Source organism: Plecotus auritus (genome assembly GCF_963455305.1).
Source record: "Plecotus auritus genome assembly, chromosome: 6".
Lineage (NCBI taxonomy): Eukaryota > Metazoa > Chordata > Mammalia > Chiroptera > Vespertilionidae > Plecotus > Plecotus auritus.
The window spans coordinates 136,424,449-136,440,961 of record NC_137773.1 but is presented as its reverse complement, the minus strand read 5'-3'; the positions used below and the strand labels follow the sequence as shown (position 1 = coordinate 136,440,961).

Sequence of the window (16,513 nt, the reverse complement as noted above, 5' to 3'; positions counted from 1 at the left end):
GTCTTGGTGTGGTCCTCTTTGGATTCCTTTTGTTTGGGGTTCTCTGCACTTCCTGGTCTTGTAAGTCTATTTCTTTCACCAGGTAGGGGAAATTTTCGGTCATTATTTCTTCAAATAGGTTTTCAATATCTTGCTCTCTCTCTTCTTCTGGCACCCCAATAATTCGGATGTTGGTATGTTTGAAGTTGTCCCAGAGGCTCCTTACACTATCTTCATATTTTTGGATTCTTTTTTTCTTTTCCAGTTGGGTGTTTTTTGCTTATTCGTATTTCAAATCTTTGACTTGATTCTTGGGATCCTCTAGTCTGCTGCTGAATCTGTGTATATTATTCTTTATTTCAGTCAGTGTATGCTTAATTTCTGATTGGTCCTTTTTCATATCCTTGAGGGTCTCACTAAAGTTCTTGGAGGTTTTTAGAAGATCCTTGAATAACCTTATAACTGTGGTTTTGAACTCTATATCCAGTATTTTGCTTTCATCCATTTCTTTCATTTGTGACTTGTTTCTTTGTGTCCACATTTTGGCTGCTTCCCTGTGTCTGTTTCTATGTACTGGGTAGCTGCTAAGTCTCCTTGAGTTGATAGAATGGCCTTGAGTAGTTGGTGTCCTATAGGGCCCAGTGGCTCAGCCTCCCCAGTCACCTGAGGTGGACGTTCTTGGTGCACCCCTTTGTGGGCTGTTGCACAGTCTTGTCGTAGTTAACCCTTGATTGCTGTTGGTATCACTGGGAGGAATTGACCTCCAGGCCAATTGGCTGTGATGACCAGCTATGTCTACACTGGAAGATGTGTTGCGCAGGAGACACCCTTATGGGGCAGGACTTGCTTCAGTAGGGCTTTGGTGCTCACTGAGTCTGCCCCCTGAGTGTGTCTCTTATGGATGTGAAGAGTTGTAATCCAGTATGGTGTTACTCTGACCACTGGGTACACTGGCTCTTGGATCCCCAAGAAGATACAAGGTCAGCCACTGTTTGGGACCACCCAGCACAAGCTACAGAGACATCTGCAGATTCCTCCTCTTTGCATGGGGTTTAGAAGTGCCCAGACGAGGCCCAGCTGTGAAGCAAGGCCGCTACTGCTGCCGGGCCTTGGGCCTTGGGCCTTCTCTTGGAAGCTCTGGGGCTCTCTGACCCAGCTGCAGTTTGACAGGTTTTAGGCGAAAGGACAGGCCACTTGTATGCAAAAGCTGCTGCGCACAGCTTGGGTGGGGTTGTAAATTGGGTGGGGCAGGGGTCTATGGGAATCACCAGGGCGGAGCAAACAGCAATGGCTGCAAATCAGCCCTGAACCAGAGAAGTCCCTGGTTCTCCGTGTCCCGCGCCCCTGTGCAGGAACAATGATTGCTGCGAGCATCTCTAAGAGAAAGCCGCCCTCTCTTTCCTGTCCTGATGTCAAACAGTCCAGCTTCTCCCTGTATGTGCCTGGGTCCCCCAGAGTCTTGCCCAGAACTGGAGTTCAGAGCAAGCAGGAGCTTGTATCTCCCTCCCAGTTAAAAGAGCAGCACATCCAGGTGCCAGCACTTTCCACACCACCACACCTCTTACCAGTCTCAATGTGCCTTCTTCACCTCTCTAGTTGTGGAACTTCCACTCAGCCAGCTTTCCCACGGTTCTGGGTGGTAGCTGTTCTGCTGTTTAGTTGTGGTTTTGATGTGGTTGTGAGAGGCAGCAAGTATAGGTGATTACCTATGCCACCATCTTGGTTCTCTACTTTGTTACTTTTATATATTGTTGCCATTGTAGTGATATTTATCACATTACATAATTATAGTACAATATTGTTATTTATATTAATCATACTGTTCTACGGCTCATTTACTTACTACTTGTTCCAAGACTGTACCATTGAACATCAATATTATACCCCTATCCCTCTCTATCATATTTTTTCAACAGTTTTTTTGAGATACTAGAGGCTGAGTGCACGAATTCATGCACCAGTGAGGTCCCTCGGCCTAGCCTGCGCGATCAGGCTGAAACTGGCTCTTGGACATCCCCCAAGGGGTCCTGGATTGTGAGAGGGCACAGGCCAGGCCAAAGGACCCCAGTGGTACACGATTGGGGGCTGGGGATGGACATGGGAGGTTGGTCAGTGGGGGAGGGACCAGGAGGGCTCCAGAGTGTATCCGGCCCATCTTGCTCAGTCCTGATCAGTCGGACCCAGCAGCAAGCTAACCTAACAGTCAGAGTGTCTGCCCCCTGGTGGTCAGTGTATTTCATAGCGACTGGTCAACTGGTCAACTGTCTGCTTCCTGATGGTCAGTGCACGTCACAGCAAGCAGTTGAGTGGCGTTAGCATATCATTAGCATATTATGCTTTGATTGGTTGAACGGCCGACCTGTCGAGCACACACTTAGCACATCAGGCTTTTATTATTTAGGATAATTCACACACCATATAATTTGTTTATGGATGCAGTAGCCTGTCATCTCTCTGAAGGTCTAAATGTTATAGGTTTTGTTTTTTTCTTAAATTTTCTCCTTCCATTTCCCCTTGTTTCCTCCAGGTTCAATTTTTTTGTTTTGTTCTCTACTTTACATTTGAGAGATTTTCCTTAAATATTTGGTCCTATTTAAATAGTACCTGTTCCTATTTTAAGGGAAAATGCTAAAAAAGCTGATTATAAGCTCTCTATGCACATATAGGGTTGGTTGACTGCTGGATTTTATTTGGGACCTCCAGATGGTTTATCTTTAGCTTTTCCCCATTGCCTGGTCCATTTCTTAAAAAAAACCTCCTGTTCTCAGAACTATAAGCCTGACCGTCTGCATTCTAGGAGTTAAGTTATTAAAGAGGGCCAGGGGTCTCACAATTTCCTCTTCAGAACTATAACCTCACCCTTCGGTCATCCTGGTTGTCCCTAAGTCTAGACTCTTTAGGATGGACGTCACAAGAAGGGCTTGGGAGATGATCTGGCAGTTCAGTAACTTTAAATTTAGACTTTTCTGTCTTAAGCACACGTGCACCTGTATTTTCAGGAATACCTGGTATTCTAATCCCTATGCATTTATAGACAAAAAAATAGCCTTCTTAAGGTCTTCATCCAATGCTATCTTTGAAGCTAGTGTTAGCAACTAATCCATTTTCTAGCTTTCAAATTTTAATTGCCATTATCTCCTCTTCCACTGTTTTTTGTTTTTGTTTTTACATTTTTTTGTGGGCAGGAAATGCTTCTGTGTTTATGTCTTTCGTTTGTTTTTAGAACAAAACAAAACACCCTTTCCATCATTTTAGAGGTGTTTTTGGAAGAAGCTGCAATAAGCACTGGTTTACACTTTGCCATGTTTAAGTGAAAGTCCTCTATTGCTGCTTTATCTTTTTGCACTTATCCTTGTATGAGTGGTTAGTACTGGTATTTAATATAATATCAGGGTATGTGAGATCTATATTGTCACTGATTAAGAAACTTCCTCCATGGCTTAAAGACAGAGAGGGCAAACTGATACAACCACTATCCTACTTTCTACTGTTTTGCTGTTCTTTAATATTCATAAACTGACATAGGACAATGTGAAGCAGACTACAGTTATTTCTCTGGCTAGAAATAACTAGTTACAATAACCCTCAGAGCACACTGCTTCTATAGCCTTTCCTACTCAGTCCTTCTAGTGCTGACTTCACATTCTATGGCAAAGCAACATTCCTTACCTACTTCCAGTCACATTGCTGAGAAATATAGTCTCTGAGTTAGTGCAAAAAAGAGAGTTATTAATAGGGATGTTTAAGTAGTAGGGCTCCTTTTCCTCTAGTCATGAAATAGGTACAGTGCTGGGAAAGGTACAAAAATCTTCTATTGTCTTGGTCTTTATGTGGCTCTCTTTTCCTACCATAGGTCTTCATAGATTAAGTCACTGGAAATAGTTCCTGGTAGCTAAGGATCAATTAAGGGCAAAGACCAGTATACTTTAAAATATTAGTACTACCCGTTCTCTAGAATGTACCATCAAATAATGGCTTCATGTATCGTTGTTAATCCACCAAAGAAGACAGGTGCCATAAATTCTTGCTCCTTTGCTCTTTAAATCCAAGGCCTTACAACAGTGGTTCCCAGACTTAGGTTTGCATCAGAACCACCTACAGGACTTGTTAAAAGATAGAATGCTGGGTGCTGCCCTCAGTTCCTGAATTGGCAGTTCTGGAGTGGGACCAGAGAATCTGCATTTCTAACAAGTTCTCAGATGATGCTGTTGATGGTTGCCTAGAGACCACACTCTGTAAATTGCACTAGAATAATTTAAGGAGCAGCTATCATTAACATTTTGCTGACCAGTTATTTTGAGCAAGATGGTTACTTTTCTTTTAGTAGATTTGGCAATACATGGTTCTCCCTTATTATTCCACAGACCAGTGTTTTGTTCTTCAATAATAGTTTGGCTGTAGATACTCTGATGTAGTAATTATCTTAGTAAATATGATGCCAAGAACCAAGAAGAGGTTGTAAGATAGATAAAAGAATCTGTTGTAACTTTTTGCTTTCACATGTACACTGAGTGACCAGATTATTATGATCTCTGTACGCATAATAATCTGGCCACTCAGTGTGTGTGTGAGTGTGTGTGTGTATGTGTATGTGTGTTTGTGTGTATGTATGTATATGTGTGTGTATATATATTAGAGGCCCGGTGCATGAACTCGTGCATGGGTGGGGTCCGGTCAACCTGGCCAGGGGGAGGGAACATGGGTGGTTGGCTGGCCTGCCTTCTGGTTGAACTCCTGGTCGAGGGGACAATTTGCATATTAGGCTTTTGTTATATAGGATATACACTGAGTGGCCAGATTATTATGCGTTCAGAGATCATAATAATCTGGCCACTCAGTGTATATACTAGTGGCCTCGTGCACGAAATTCATGCACAGAGGGGAGGGGGGGGGGTTCCCTCAGCCCAGCCTGCACCCTCTCCAATCGGAGACCCCTTGGGGGATGTATGACTGCCAGTTTATTCCCAATCCCACTAAACAGGCAGTAGAACATCCCTCTCGCAATCTGGGACCGCTGGCTCCTAACCGCTCAGCTACCTGCCTGCCTGCCTGATCGTCCCTAACTGCCTCTGCTTGCCTGATTGCCCCTAAACCCTCTGCCTGCCTGATCGCCCCTAACTGCCTCTGCCTAATCACCCCTAACTGCCTCTGCCTGCCTGCCTGATTGCCCCTAACTGCCTCTGCCTGCCTGCCTGATCACCCCTAACTGCCCTCCTCTGCCGGCCTGATCTCGCCCTCAACTGCCCTCTCCTGCAGGCATGACCTCTCCCTGAACTGCCCTCCTCTGCCGATCAAAAGCTCCGCCTCCTAGGCAGCCATTGGCTCCTCACACTTCACCCAGATCTGGTTCTGATTGGTCAGTTTCTATGCCAATCAGCATCTCTGGGCCTATCAACGGGGCCTGATCAGAAAGGTGGGGCTGCCCTAACTGGTTTGGCTCAGTGGATAGAGCATCGGCCTGTGGACTGAAGGGTCTCAGGTTCGATTCTGGTCAAGGGCATGTACCTTGGTTGCGGGCACATCCCCAGTGAGGGTTGTGCAGGAGGCAGCTGATTGATGTTTCTAACTCTCTAACCCTCTCCCTTCCTCTCTGTAAAAAATCAATAAAATATATTTAAAAAAAGAAAAAGAAATAAAGGAAAGGTGGGGCTGATCAGCAGCCCTGGTGGAGGCCAGGAGAGAAAGAGAGAGGCAAGTGTTGATCAACAGCTGCCAAACAGGCTACAGATCAGACCCTGCTACTCTCTTCAGGCCTTTCTCCGGGTCTGATTCGCAGCCCCCTCAGCAGTCAGTGCTGTGTCACCGTGCCTGCAGCGGTGGGCAGTCAGTGCTAGGTCGCCACAGCAACCCAACACTGACTGCAGGACTGACTTCTGGTTGGTCAAGCCTCCGGTCCTGACGGACCCAGGGTTTTTATATATTAGGATTTCAAAGTTGCAAAAATAGCCACTCTCACTTTCATAAAGCATCCTTACTAAAATTCCATAAATTATTATTTTTGCTGGATTGTATGTCTTGAATATGATGCGTTCTGTCCATGGAATCATTGCTTCATCGAGTGGTAACTGCTGTTTTGGTATATGTAAAGACTTAAATTTCGAGATAAAGTGATCAAAAAGAGGTCTGACTATGTAAAGATGGTGTGTGTTACATGTTATTTGTGAATTATTGTTTAGATGGGAGAATGTAAGTACTTGCTCGAACCTCTTTCCAGTCATCATTTTGGAAATATGGTGATTCAAGTAAAGGATCGGTTGACCAGTAATCTTTCCATTCTAGCTTCTTTGTTAGTCCCATCAATATAATTAAACCACGAAACATCTTTATGTCCATATATGTAATGTCGTTCCATGGTGAAGTTTTAGCAGAGGTTTTGTGGTATTTTCCCATTTGGTGATGGTATAAATTGGTTTCAGAAATAATGAAATCGAAAAAATTCTTATAAAAAAATAAACTGGTTACGTCACTTATACTTTGTGGGTCTTCAAATTAAACAGTTACACTTGAAATATTTGTATAATCCTCCAAGACTGGTAAAATGTCTTTTTCTGTCCATTATTCTTTAGAATCACTTTCACTTTCAGATACTAACCATCACATTTCTCTTTTGCCTTTGTGATGTCTAATGTTAGACTCATTACTATCTTCCGACAAAGTACTATCTTCCAGCTGACTTCCAAAGTCACCTGGCCAATTAAACAAAGTGTTTGCATATAAATCACTCAAACGTTCTTCTCTGCCGCGACACATCTTTTTTTAAAACTTTTGCCATGATAAAAGGATGGAAAGAATCAGAGGTATTGTTCCTCATGTCTCTGCAAATACTGACTGACAAGTTGAGAAAAAGACACAGGTTAACTTGTGACCGGTCAGCAATGTTCAGACACAGAAACACAAATATACTCAGGACTGGTCAGCACGGGGTTAATTTTGCATTGCCAGGAAAAGTGCCAACTAGATAAAAAAATTCTATGTAAAATTTTGTCAATAGAAATAACATGGTGGTCCCAAACTTCATACCCCTTATAGCAATGGCATTTTCTGTTTCCTCTTTCACTGATTTCCATTTTGATCTTTATTATTTTCTCTACTTCATGTTTGATTTGCTCTTTGTTTTCTAACTTCTTGAGGTGGAAATAGAAATTTTTTATTTTTATTGCTTTCTAATATATGTACTTAAAAGCTATAAACTTTCTACTAAAAGCTATAAACTTTCTACTAAGAACTGCTTTAGGTATAACCCATACATTTTAGTGTTTTCATTTTCATTCAGTTCAAGATTTTTAAAATTGCCCTTGTGATATCTTCTTTGATCCATGGCTTAGAAAGTTACTGCCTACTTTCCAAATATTTGGGGACTTTCCAGATTTTTTTCCTGTTGCTGATTTTTAATCTAATCCCACTGTTTCCAGAGAACAAACTTCATGTGATTTCAATCTTTTCATATTTTCTGAAACTTTGTTTTTATGACCTAGCATATGGTCTATCCTAAATAATGGTCTATGCTGCTCGACAAGAATGTGTATACTGCAGTCACTGGGTATAGTGTTTTACACACGTCAGTTAGGTCTAGCTGGTTAATAGTCCTTGTCTTAGCTCAGACTGCTATAAAAAAAATCCACCATATACTGAGTGATTGAAACAACAAACATTAATTTCTCACAGATCTGGATGCTAAGATGTCTAAAATCAAGGTGCCAGCAGATTTGGTATCTGGTGAGAAGTCACTTTCTGGTTCATAGACAGCTCTCTTCCTCTTTATCTATCCCCTTATACTAGCACTAATCCCAGCATGATGACTACATGCAAACCTAGTTACCTCCCACATCTCCAAATAATGTAACATTGGAGATTAGGCTATAACATGAATTTTTTGGGGGTTGGGGGTGAACACAAACATTCAGTCTATAAAGTTGTTATTCAATATTCTATATTTTTGCTGATTTTTGGTCTAGTTGGTCTATTAATTGCTGATAAAGGAGTACAGAATTGTATGTCACTTTTCCATCACGCCTTTTTAGGATCCACTGTTAAGTGTATATACATTTATGAATATTATATATTCCAAATGTCTTGATCCTTTAACATTAGGAAATATTCCTCTTAATCTCTAGTAATATTTTTCCTCTTAAATTCTATTTGTCTGATATTAATATAGCCACTCCAATTCACTATGGTTACTATTTTCATGGTATATTTTCCCCCTCCTTTTCCTTTCAACCTATTTATGCCTTTAAATCTAAAATTATTCTTTTTTGTAAAAAAATATTTTTATTGATTTCACAGAGGAAGGGAGAGGGAGAGATAGATAGAAACATCAATGATGAGAAAAAATCATTGATGGGCTGCCTCCTGCACGTCCCCTACTGGGGAATGAGCCTGCATCCTGGGCATGTGCCCTGACTGGGAATCCAACAGGGACCTTCTGGTTCACAGGTTGACATGCAACCTCTGAGCCACACTGGCTGGGCTAAAATGATTTTCTTATAGACAGTATATAGTTGAATCTTACTTTTTAAATTCAGTCTGATAATCTATGCATTATGATTGGCATGGTTAGCCTATTCACAATATGTAAGGTAATTATTGATATGACTGAATTGATGCCTGCCATTTTGCTATTTGTTTTAATATGTCTTATTGTTCCTTTTTTCCTCCTTTACTGCTTTCATTTATATAAAGCAAACATTTTTGGAGTCTCATTTTAATTCCTGTGTTAACTTCTTTTGCTAATTTTTTCAAGTGGCATTAAAATATGCATCTTTAATTTACCACCATCTACTTCAGGTTAATACTGGCTTAATTTCATTAAATAATGCAACTTTGCTCAAATATAGCTCTGTTTTTTTGTGCTGTTACTGTCATATACATTAAGTCCTCACTTAGCAGTTGATAATCAACTTTAAGCAAAATGATGCATAACAGCCCTAGCTGGTTTGGCTCAGTGGATAGAGCGTCAGCCTGTGGACAAAAGGGTCCAGGGTTCGATTCCGGTCAAGTGCACGTACCTTGGTTGTAGGCTCCTCCCCGGCCCGGGCCCTGGTCGGGGCTCATGCAGGAGGCAACCAATCGATGTGTTTCCCGCACATCGATGTTTCTCTCTGTCTTTCCCTCTCTCTTCCACTCTCCCTAAAAATCAATGGAAAAATATTCTCAGGTGAGGATTAACAACAACAAAATGATGCATAACAAATTTTTACTATAGGCTAATTGATACAACAAGAGTTATGGTTTAACTTCATCTCATCAATATTATAATGAAATGATATTGAACAAAATTTGTATTTGAGGATCTGCTGTAATTCTATAAATGTTATAACAATAGTATTATAATAATCCCTTTAAATAACCTAATATTTTTAAAAGAAAATAAGTGGAAAAAAATGCAAACATGGTCTTTTACATTTACCCAGATATTTAGCATTTACAATACTCCTTGGTACTTGTTATGGATTCTAGTTATTACCTGGTATCATTTTCTTTTGGCCCAAAGCTCTTCCTTTATTATTTCTGATAGGGAAGATCTGCCAGCAGTGGATTCTCTGTTTTTGTTTATCTGGGAATGTCTTATTCCAGCTTCATTTCTGAAGGATAGTTTTGCTGGATATAAAATTCTCGGTTCAATTTTTTCCCTTTCAGCACTCTGAATATCATTCCACTGCTTTCTGGCCTCTACTATTGCTTATGATCCATTACCATATTATTTATTTATTTATTTATTTATTTATTTATTTATTTATTTATTTATTTTTTAACACGATGATTTCTTTTGCTCCTTTCAAGATTTTTTCTTCCAGCAGTTTGATTATGATATATCTAGATGTGGTTCTCTTTGTGTGCTCTTACTTGGTATTCTTGGAACTGTAGGTTAATGTTTATATCAAATTTGAGACATTTTCAGCCATTATGTATTCAAATACTTTTCTCCCCCCTTCTTTCTCTCCTCTCCCCTGAGACTCCCATTGTAAGTATACTAAGACCCATGACATGAAGGGCTGCTCCTAAGTCTGTACAGCTAACAACCAATGAATGATTTAGGTAATGATTGTACTCAAGTACCTCAAACCTGTAAGGATTCAACCTCTAATGATTTATCTGTATTCAGTCTGATATGTCTTATGTCTTTATGACAAGTGTGGCTTGGGGAATACATTCAAAGTTGTAGCCAACTTTCAAGTATCACTTGCATTTTGCTTTACATCCAGTTCTCTTATTTCCCTTGCACATGCATAGTTTTCCCATCATCTAAGCCTGTGTGGAGAACTTATCTCATCCCTTCTACAGCTAATATTCCTCAACCCCTTTGTCATTTTGGACTAGTAAAGCTGTAGGTTTACCCCATTCATTTTTGCATCAATCACTTTTTGCTGGCAAAGACAGAAACCCTCCTCACCCCCCCCAATTGCCATCCTAAATGAGTTCATCCCCTCTGACAGCAAAGCTGCTGGATTTTGCAGTTAGCCCTGTGCTGGCAAAATTATGATTCTCACCAACCAGGTTCCTTTCTTTTCTTTTTTGCATATGCCATTGCTTATAAAAATTTGTTTAAATCAACTTAATTTGTTTATTATTTGCCTGGGGGGGTGGATGACAGAGCAGATTTGATGCTAAATACTCATATAACTCTTAGGAAGTCTATGTGAACTTGAACTTTATCAGCAATGAACACATTTCTAATAAAAGCTCCCACTGTCAAAATATTTCTAACTTATGACAAGTGACTTGAAATAATATTTTAGGCTGGTACAATTAAAATTTAAAAAATTCCTTTTAGTTATCAGGTTTAGTCAAAATACCCTCTACTTATCTGGCCTAGAGTCTGTATGAGAAGACCCAAATTGCTGAATAATGGGGCTAGAAAGCTGAGAATGCTTTCTAGTCCTAGCTGGGCCCCTTAGGTTTTTATCTACAAATAGTATTAATCTCCCACAATTGTGAATTAATTGACCATGTTTCTGAAATATCAGGATAATAGCTGTGTCACATGTAACTTCCAATCTTTTTCTAGTCTGATGACCAAATTAATGTTGATAAAAAACATTTCCATCTTACCATGTCTATTTTGAAAGTGTCAACACCTTGAGTCTTCATTTATTCAAACAGGACTCTACTCCACAGCTAAGTATAAGGCAAGCTAGAAAATAGTATATTTCTTGATATTAAAGAAACTAACCTCTTTTTTCTTCTTCTCGTTTTAGTTTATCTTCCTCTATTTCTTTTGGTAATTTTTCCTTTTTCTCTTTCTCCACATCATTATGCAAATGCTTTGTAGTATAGCTGAGTGCTGGAGAAAGAAGAATCTCTCCATTTTTGCAGAGTTCATCACGAATTTTAATGAAAAACTGCTGAAGCTCTACTGCATCTTCATATATTTCAGAATCTGTCCTATAACAACATCAAGAGTATCTGTTGACATACAAGCTGCTTCTTTTAAACACCCCAATTACATATTAAATTCTACCAAATGCTTCTATAATGTTAATTGATATAATGGTACTTCTGCAAAGTTCTAAGGTTATCTCCTTAAAATTCGTTAGAGCAGAATTTGATAAGTCCTTTTTCATTGGTAAGCCTCATGCCCACCAATTTCCTTTTCATGAAGGCTTGCTCCTTGCACAGCTCCTGTAAAAGGAAAGGCCTCGTACCGTTTTGGAGTAGAAGGGAAACATGGCATATGCACCAGTTGATTGTGGCAACAGAAGGAGGCTGCCAAAATCAAGAACTATACTAAGCTTCTATGTGCAACACTGACTTGCATCTAACCTTTGGATTAATTTTTACTTTCTCTTAATTGAGGGACCGACGCATTACATAAAGTGTTAACAAAAGATTTAGGCAATGTCTCTTTTCTTCCTTTTTGGATTTGTATATCATAGTTGCCTAGGTTGGTAGGACTCAGAGAATATTTGACCTAAACTGTAAAGTCATGTGGGATCCTATAAAAGTTCAAGGTAAATGTTCATTTTAATTTCCCAGAAATAACCACATAATTCTTGGGAACCATCAGAGGCAACACAGTGAGTGATGGAAAAAATTATGTCATATTGATAACTTTTAAAAGTCTTTAAATGAGAGGGCTAGGCAAAATAAGTTCAGAATTTGTACTGGTAGACATTTTACTACTATTTCAATTCACTGTGGTCTGGGGAAGGCTTAAACCTATATATATATATAAAGGCCCAGCAACTGGAACAATGGAACAACCAGAATGACTGGTGGCTATGACATGCACTGCAGCAGCCAACCAGCCTGATCCGGGCCCTGATTGGCCTCCACTCCAGCCGGCCGGCCCCTGCTCAGCTCCCAACACCCCAACCGGGAGCAGAGCCAGCCAGCCAACCACCCGTGGCCCCTCCCCACGGCTGGCTGGGCCTGATGGGGCCCCATGAGGGTGGGCTGGCTGGACCCCACCTGTGCATGAATTCATGCACCGGGCCTCTAGTATAACTATATTAAGTAAGAATTCCAGGGAATGAAAAAAGTATTCACAAAGGTAACCACAGACAAAGTCTTAGCAACAGTTTTAATAGACATTCTTTCTGGTCAGGGGATTGTGGCCTACTGACACCCACTACCAGAGAGAGCATCAGGCTTTAGCAAAGCACCCCCCCGCCCGCCCCGCTTCTCTTCATCAGAAAAGATGAAATTGTAAAAAAATCTAAAAATACTGCCAATAACAACCAAAATGGATGTTTCCAGAAAGGTTTTATAACTCTTTGCAGATTTTAGAAATGCTAATACTTGTAGCAAAGCAGTAAGAATAAAACTGACCAATGAAGAAAACTCCTACACCACTATTTTGATGCCTGCTTTCTGAATAGAAATATCTGAAGACTGTTCACTAGAAATTAAAAATCATTTTGTAATAGCTTACAATTTTAAATATAAAATTAAAACACTTTTGGTAATCAATGTTACAATGAAAAAAAGGGGCAAATTTATAATTCCATCATGTCATGTGCTTTAGTAATGGATATTCCTTTTTGTTGTTAATCCTCATCTGAGGATATTTTTCAATTGATTTTTTTTAGAGAGAGTGGAAGGGAGGGGGAGAGACAGAGAGAAACATTGATGTGAGAGAGACACATCGATTGGCTGCCTCCTGCATGAGCCCTGACCAGGGCCAGGGATTGAGCCAGCAACCCAGGCATGTGCCCTTGACCAGAATCAAACCTGAACCTGGGACCCTTAAGTAAGCAGGCCGACACTCTATCCATTGAGCCAAACTGACTAGGGCTGGATGTTTTCTTACAGAGCCTTTAAACATCAGACATATCCTTTCTGTTTTATTTATTGAAACAAAATAATATGAAGAATCTATTAATCTAAGAGGCTAGGTATTCCCTGAATGTGCAAGAACAAAATCTCAAAATGGGAAAAGAAGTAACTCTTACTACACATAATTGGTGGGTAATCCTTACAGACCTGCAATGGAGTCAGAACACTTAATCCTGGACTATTGCCAGCAGATTAGGAAAGTTGAGGCCAACTGGCAGGAGTCAGCACTGTGCTATTACTGAATACTGTTGATAGACAAGCTACTGTCACCTGAGTACACTTTTCTATGCCTCACTGTTCAGATCCCTTCTATTTCAGGGTATGAAGTCCTAGATGATGTGATGTTGGGAGCAGTGGTGGATAAGGATAAGTGTGAAGAAGTGTGAACATAAAAATCTACTGCATATGGACTTCATTAAATTAATGAATATTTTTGGGACATCTATCTTCATGATTGGCAATATAGTAAATAAAGCCATGGTTTATTATCATTCACTAAACTGATGATACATCTCCATCTCAGCAGCATGGGTTTCCCCACCCCCCCTTTTATTTTTTTCTATCACCATTTATTCTCCCTATACTACCATTTTCCACCTCCACTCACCCAGTGTAGGCTTTTCTTTTATTTAAATATATATATCTATATATATCTATATATATAAAAGCCTAAGCGACCATCCGACTGTCCGGTAGCTATGACGTGCACTGACCACCAGGGGACAGATACTCAACGCAGGAGCGGAAACCACAGGCATGGAAACATGAAACAGGACTGATGAATCTCAGAAGAAAGGGGGGTGGGGGGGAGGGCGGGAAGAGATTAACCAAAGATATTTTATGCATAATAGAGGCCAGGTGCACGGATTTGTGCACCAGTAGGGTCCCTCGGCCTGGCCTTCGGGGATCAGGCCGAAACTGGCTCTCCGACATCCCCCAAGGGGCCCCGGATTGCGAGAGGGCTCAGGCCAGGCTGAGAGACCCCACCGGTGCACACATTCGTGCACTGGGCCTCTAGTGTATGTGTGTGTGTGTGTGTGTGTGTGTGTGTGTGTATTTATTTATTTCAGAGAAGGGAGAAGGAGAGATAGAAACATCAATCGTGAGAAGGAATCATGGATTGGCTGCCTCTTGCACGCCCCCCACCGGGGATTGAGCACGCAACCTGGGCATGTGCCCTGACGGGGAATCAAACCCTGACCTTCTGGTTTACAGCTTGATGCTCAACCCCTGAGCCAGAATGTCCGGGCAGCATGAGTTTTTCTTAAGTACTGTGTATGATATTCATTCCTCATGTTTTACAACAAAGCTCTGGGCATGAGAGTGAAATGGGTCACTTTCTTATATAAATAAACCTTAGACTCTATCTCCCAGGCTTCAAAAGCAAGCATCAGTCATATCAATAGGAGAATGAAAAAAAACTCATTTCCTTGGGATACAAATCTGATTCTTAAAATAATCATGTTACCTATATAAGATAAATAAATTGCTAATAATCTAAGAGACAAATGTACTTTGAAAGACTCACAGAACTAACACCAAGATATAATGGGGATGTGGTGGAGAGTGACTTTAGACTTATAGACTACTTAAGTAAACTGAGAACAAGAACAGAAGTCAGAAGTCTAAACTCCATGAAAGCAGGGTTTGTCTGTTTTGTCCACTGGTGTATCCCATGCATCCAGATAATGCTCCTGATAGCCACTCAATAAACATTTGTTGAATAAAAATAATTGACAAACGCAGATTTGACTGCAAAATGCGCTCGTGCGCGCGCGCGCGCGCGCGCGCACACACACACACACACACACACACACACACACACACACCCTCTTTCCCCCACCCTTGGTCTTTCTCTTTATTTCTATTTCCACTGCTGAAGAATAAGGACCATTTCCTAAATGGGTCCTCAGGGCCTCTCCAATCTGAACCTAACTCCACCTGTTCCTTGAACACACCATATTCCTTTTCTAACCCTATGCCATCACTCATACCACTTGTCCTATGTGAATCTCACCCACGCTTCCATTTATCCTGATGTCTCAAGCCTTTTTAGACCTCTAGTGCAGAGTTCCTTACTCCATCATCTTTACTAAATATCCATTTATTATATGTTGTCTCATGCCTGGAATTATTTTTCCCTAAGCATAGGTCCTATCACAATTGTCAGACTTCAAGTTCTTAGTGCATAGAGCTGCTCAAACCTTATCATTCATGGCTGTACTCCATGACTGGTGTCTTGGGGATTGTCTCAGTCCTAGCCCTCTAGAGTGGGTAACAAAATGAGCCACCACACTTACTAGTTATGTGGCTTTGGGCAACTTCTCTTTGTGCACTGTTTTTTTTTTTAATGTTTTTTATTGATTTTAGAGAGAAAGGAATGGAGAGGGATGGAGAGAGAGAAACATCAATTGGCTGCCTGCAACCTGAGAATGTGCCCCGACCCAAGAATCAAACTGGTGATCTCTTGGTTCATGGGTCGATGCTCAACCACTGATTCACATGGGCCAGGCTGTGCATTTCTATTTCACATGCAAACTAGGAAGATTATCACCTACCTAGAATGGTTATTCTAGAGATTATCTAGAATTAAATATTATTTACATAACGTGCTTACCATGGTGATTTACAAAGAATAGGTGCTAAACAGGAATAGCAAACATTACTATTAATTTTTCTTTCAAGATCCAAAACAAATGCAGGCTTCACAAACTCCTCAGAAGGAATTACCCCATGCCAACTGCCTAAAAGTTTAATTCTCAGCATGATAGACTGTAAGCTCTAAGAAGGTAGAGTCTGTATCTTTAACTTTTTATATTCCTCCAAGTGACTCCAAGAGCATAAAGAAGACAAACTGTAATTGCTGAACTGAAATTGTTTTAACAGTCGAGCATACTATTGTTGTGTGGCAAAAATGTATGACAAATCAAAATTAAAAGGGAATTTAAGCTTGATGGAAATTTAAATGTGACTGCTTCTTTTAGAACATTTAATGTCAGCAGAAGGCACTTAAAGTGAGAAATCTGAGATTTAAAAAAAAAAAAAAAAAAGTCCTGCCCTGGAGAGTTTGGCTTAGTGGACAGAGTGTCGGCCTGCAGATCGAAGGGTCCTGGGTTTGATTCCAGTCAAGGGCATATACCTCAGCTGCAGACTCCTTCCCGGCCTGGGTCCTGGTCAGGGCTCGTGCAGGAGACAACCAATCAATGTTTCTCTCACAATGATATTTCTTTCCCGCTCTCTAAAAACCAATGGAAAA

General features: G+C 40.6%; 1 protein-coding gene across 1 annotated transcript in view; it reads right to left on the bottom strand.

The window, feature by feature from the left end:
- PBRM1 (polybromo 1) overlaps positions 1-16,513 on the bottom strand; it is a 127,705-nt gene that overhangs the window by 40,094 nt on the left and 71,098 nt on the right. Inside the window, exon 20 of the mRNA XM_080674492.1 lies at positions 11,153-11,364. Coding sequence (XP_080530618.1) covers positions 11,153-11,364 — 212 coding nt within the window. The remainder of the gene's footprint in view (positions 1-11,152; positions 11,365-16,513) is intronic.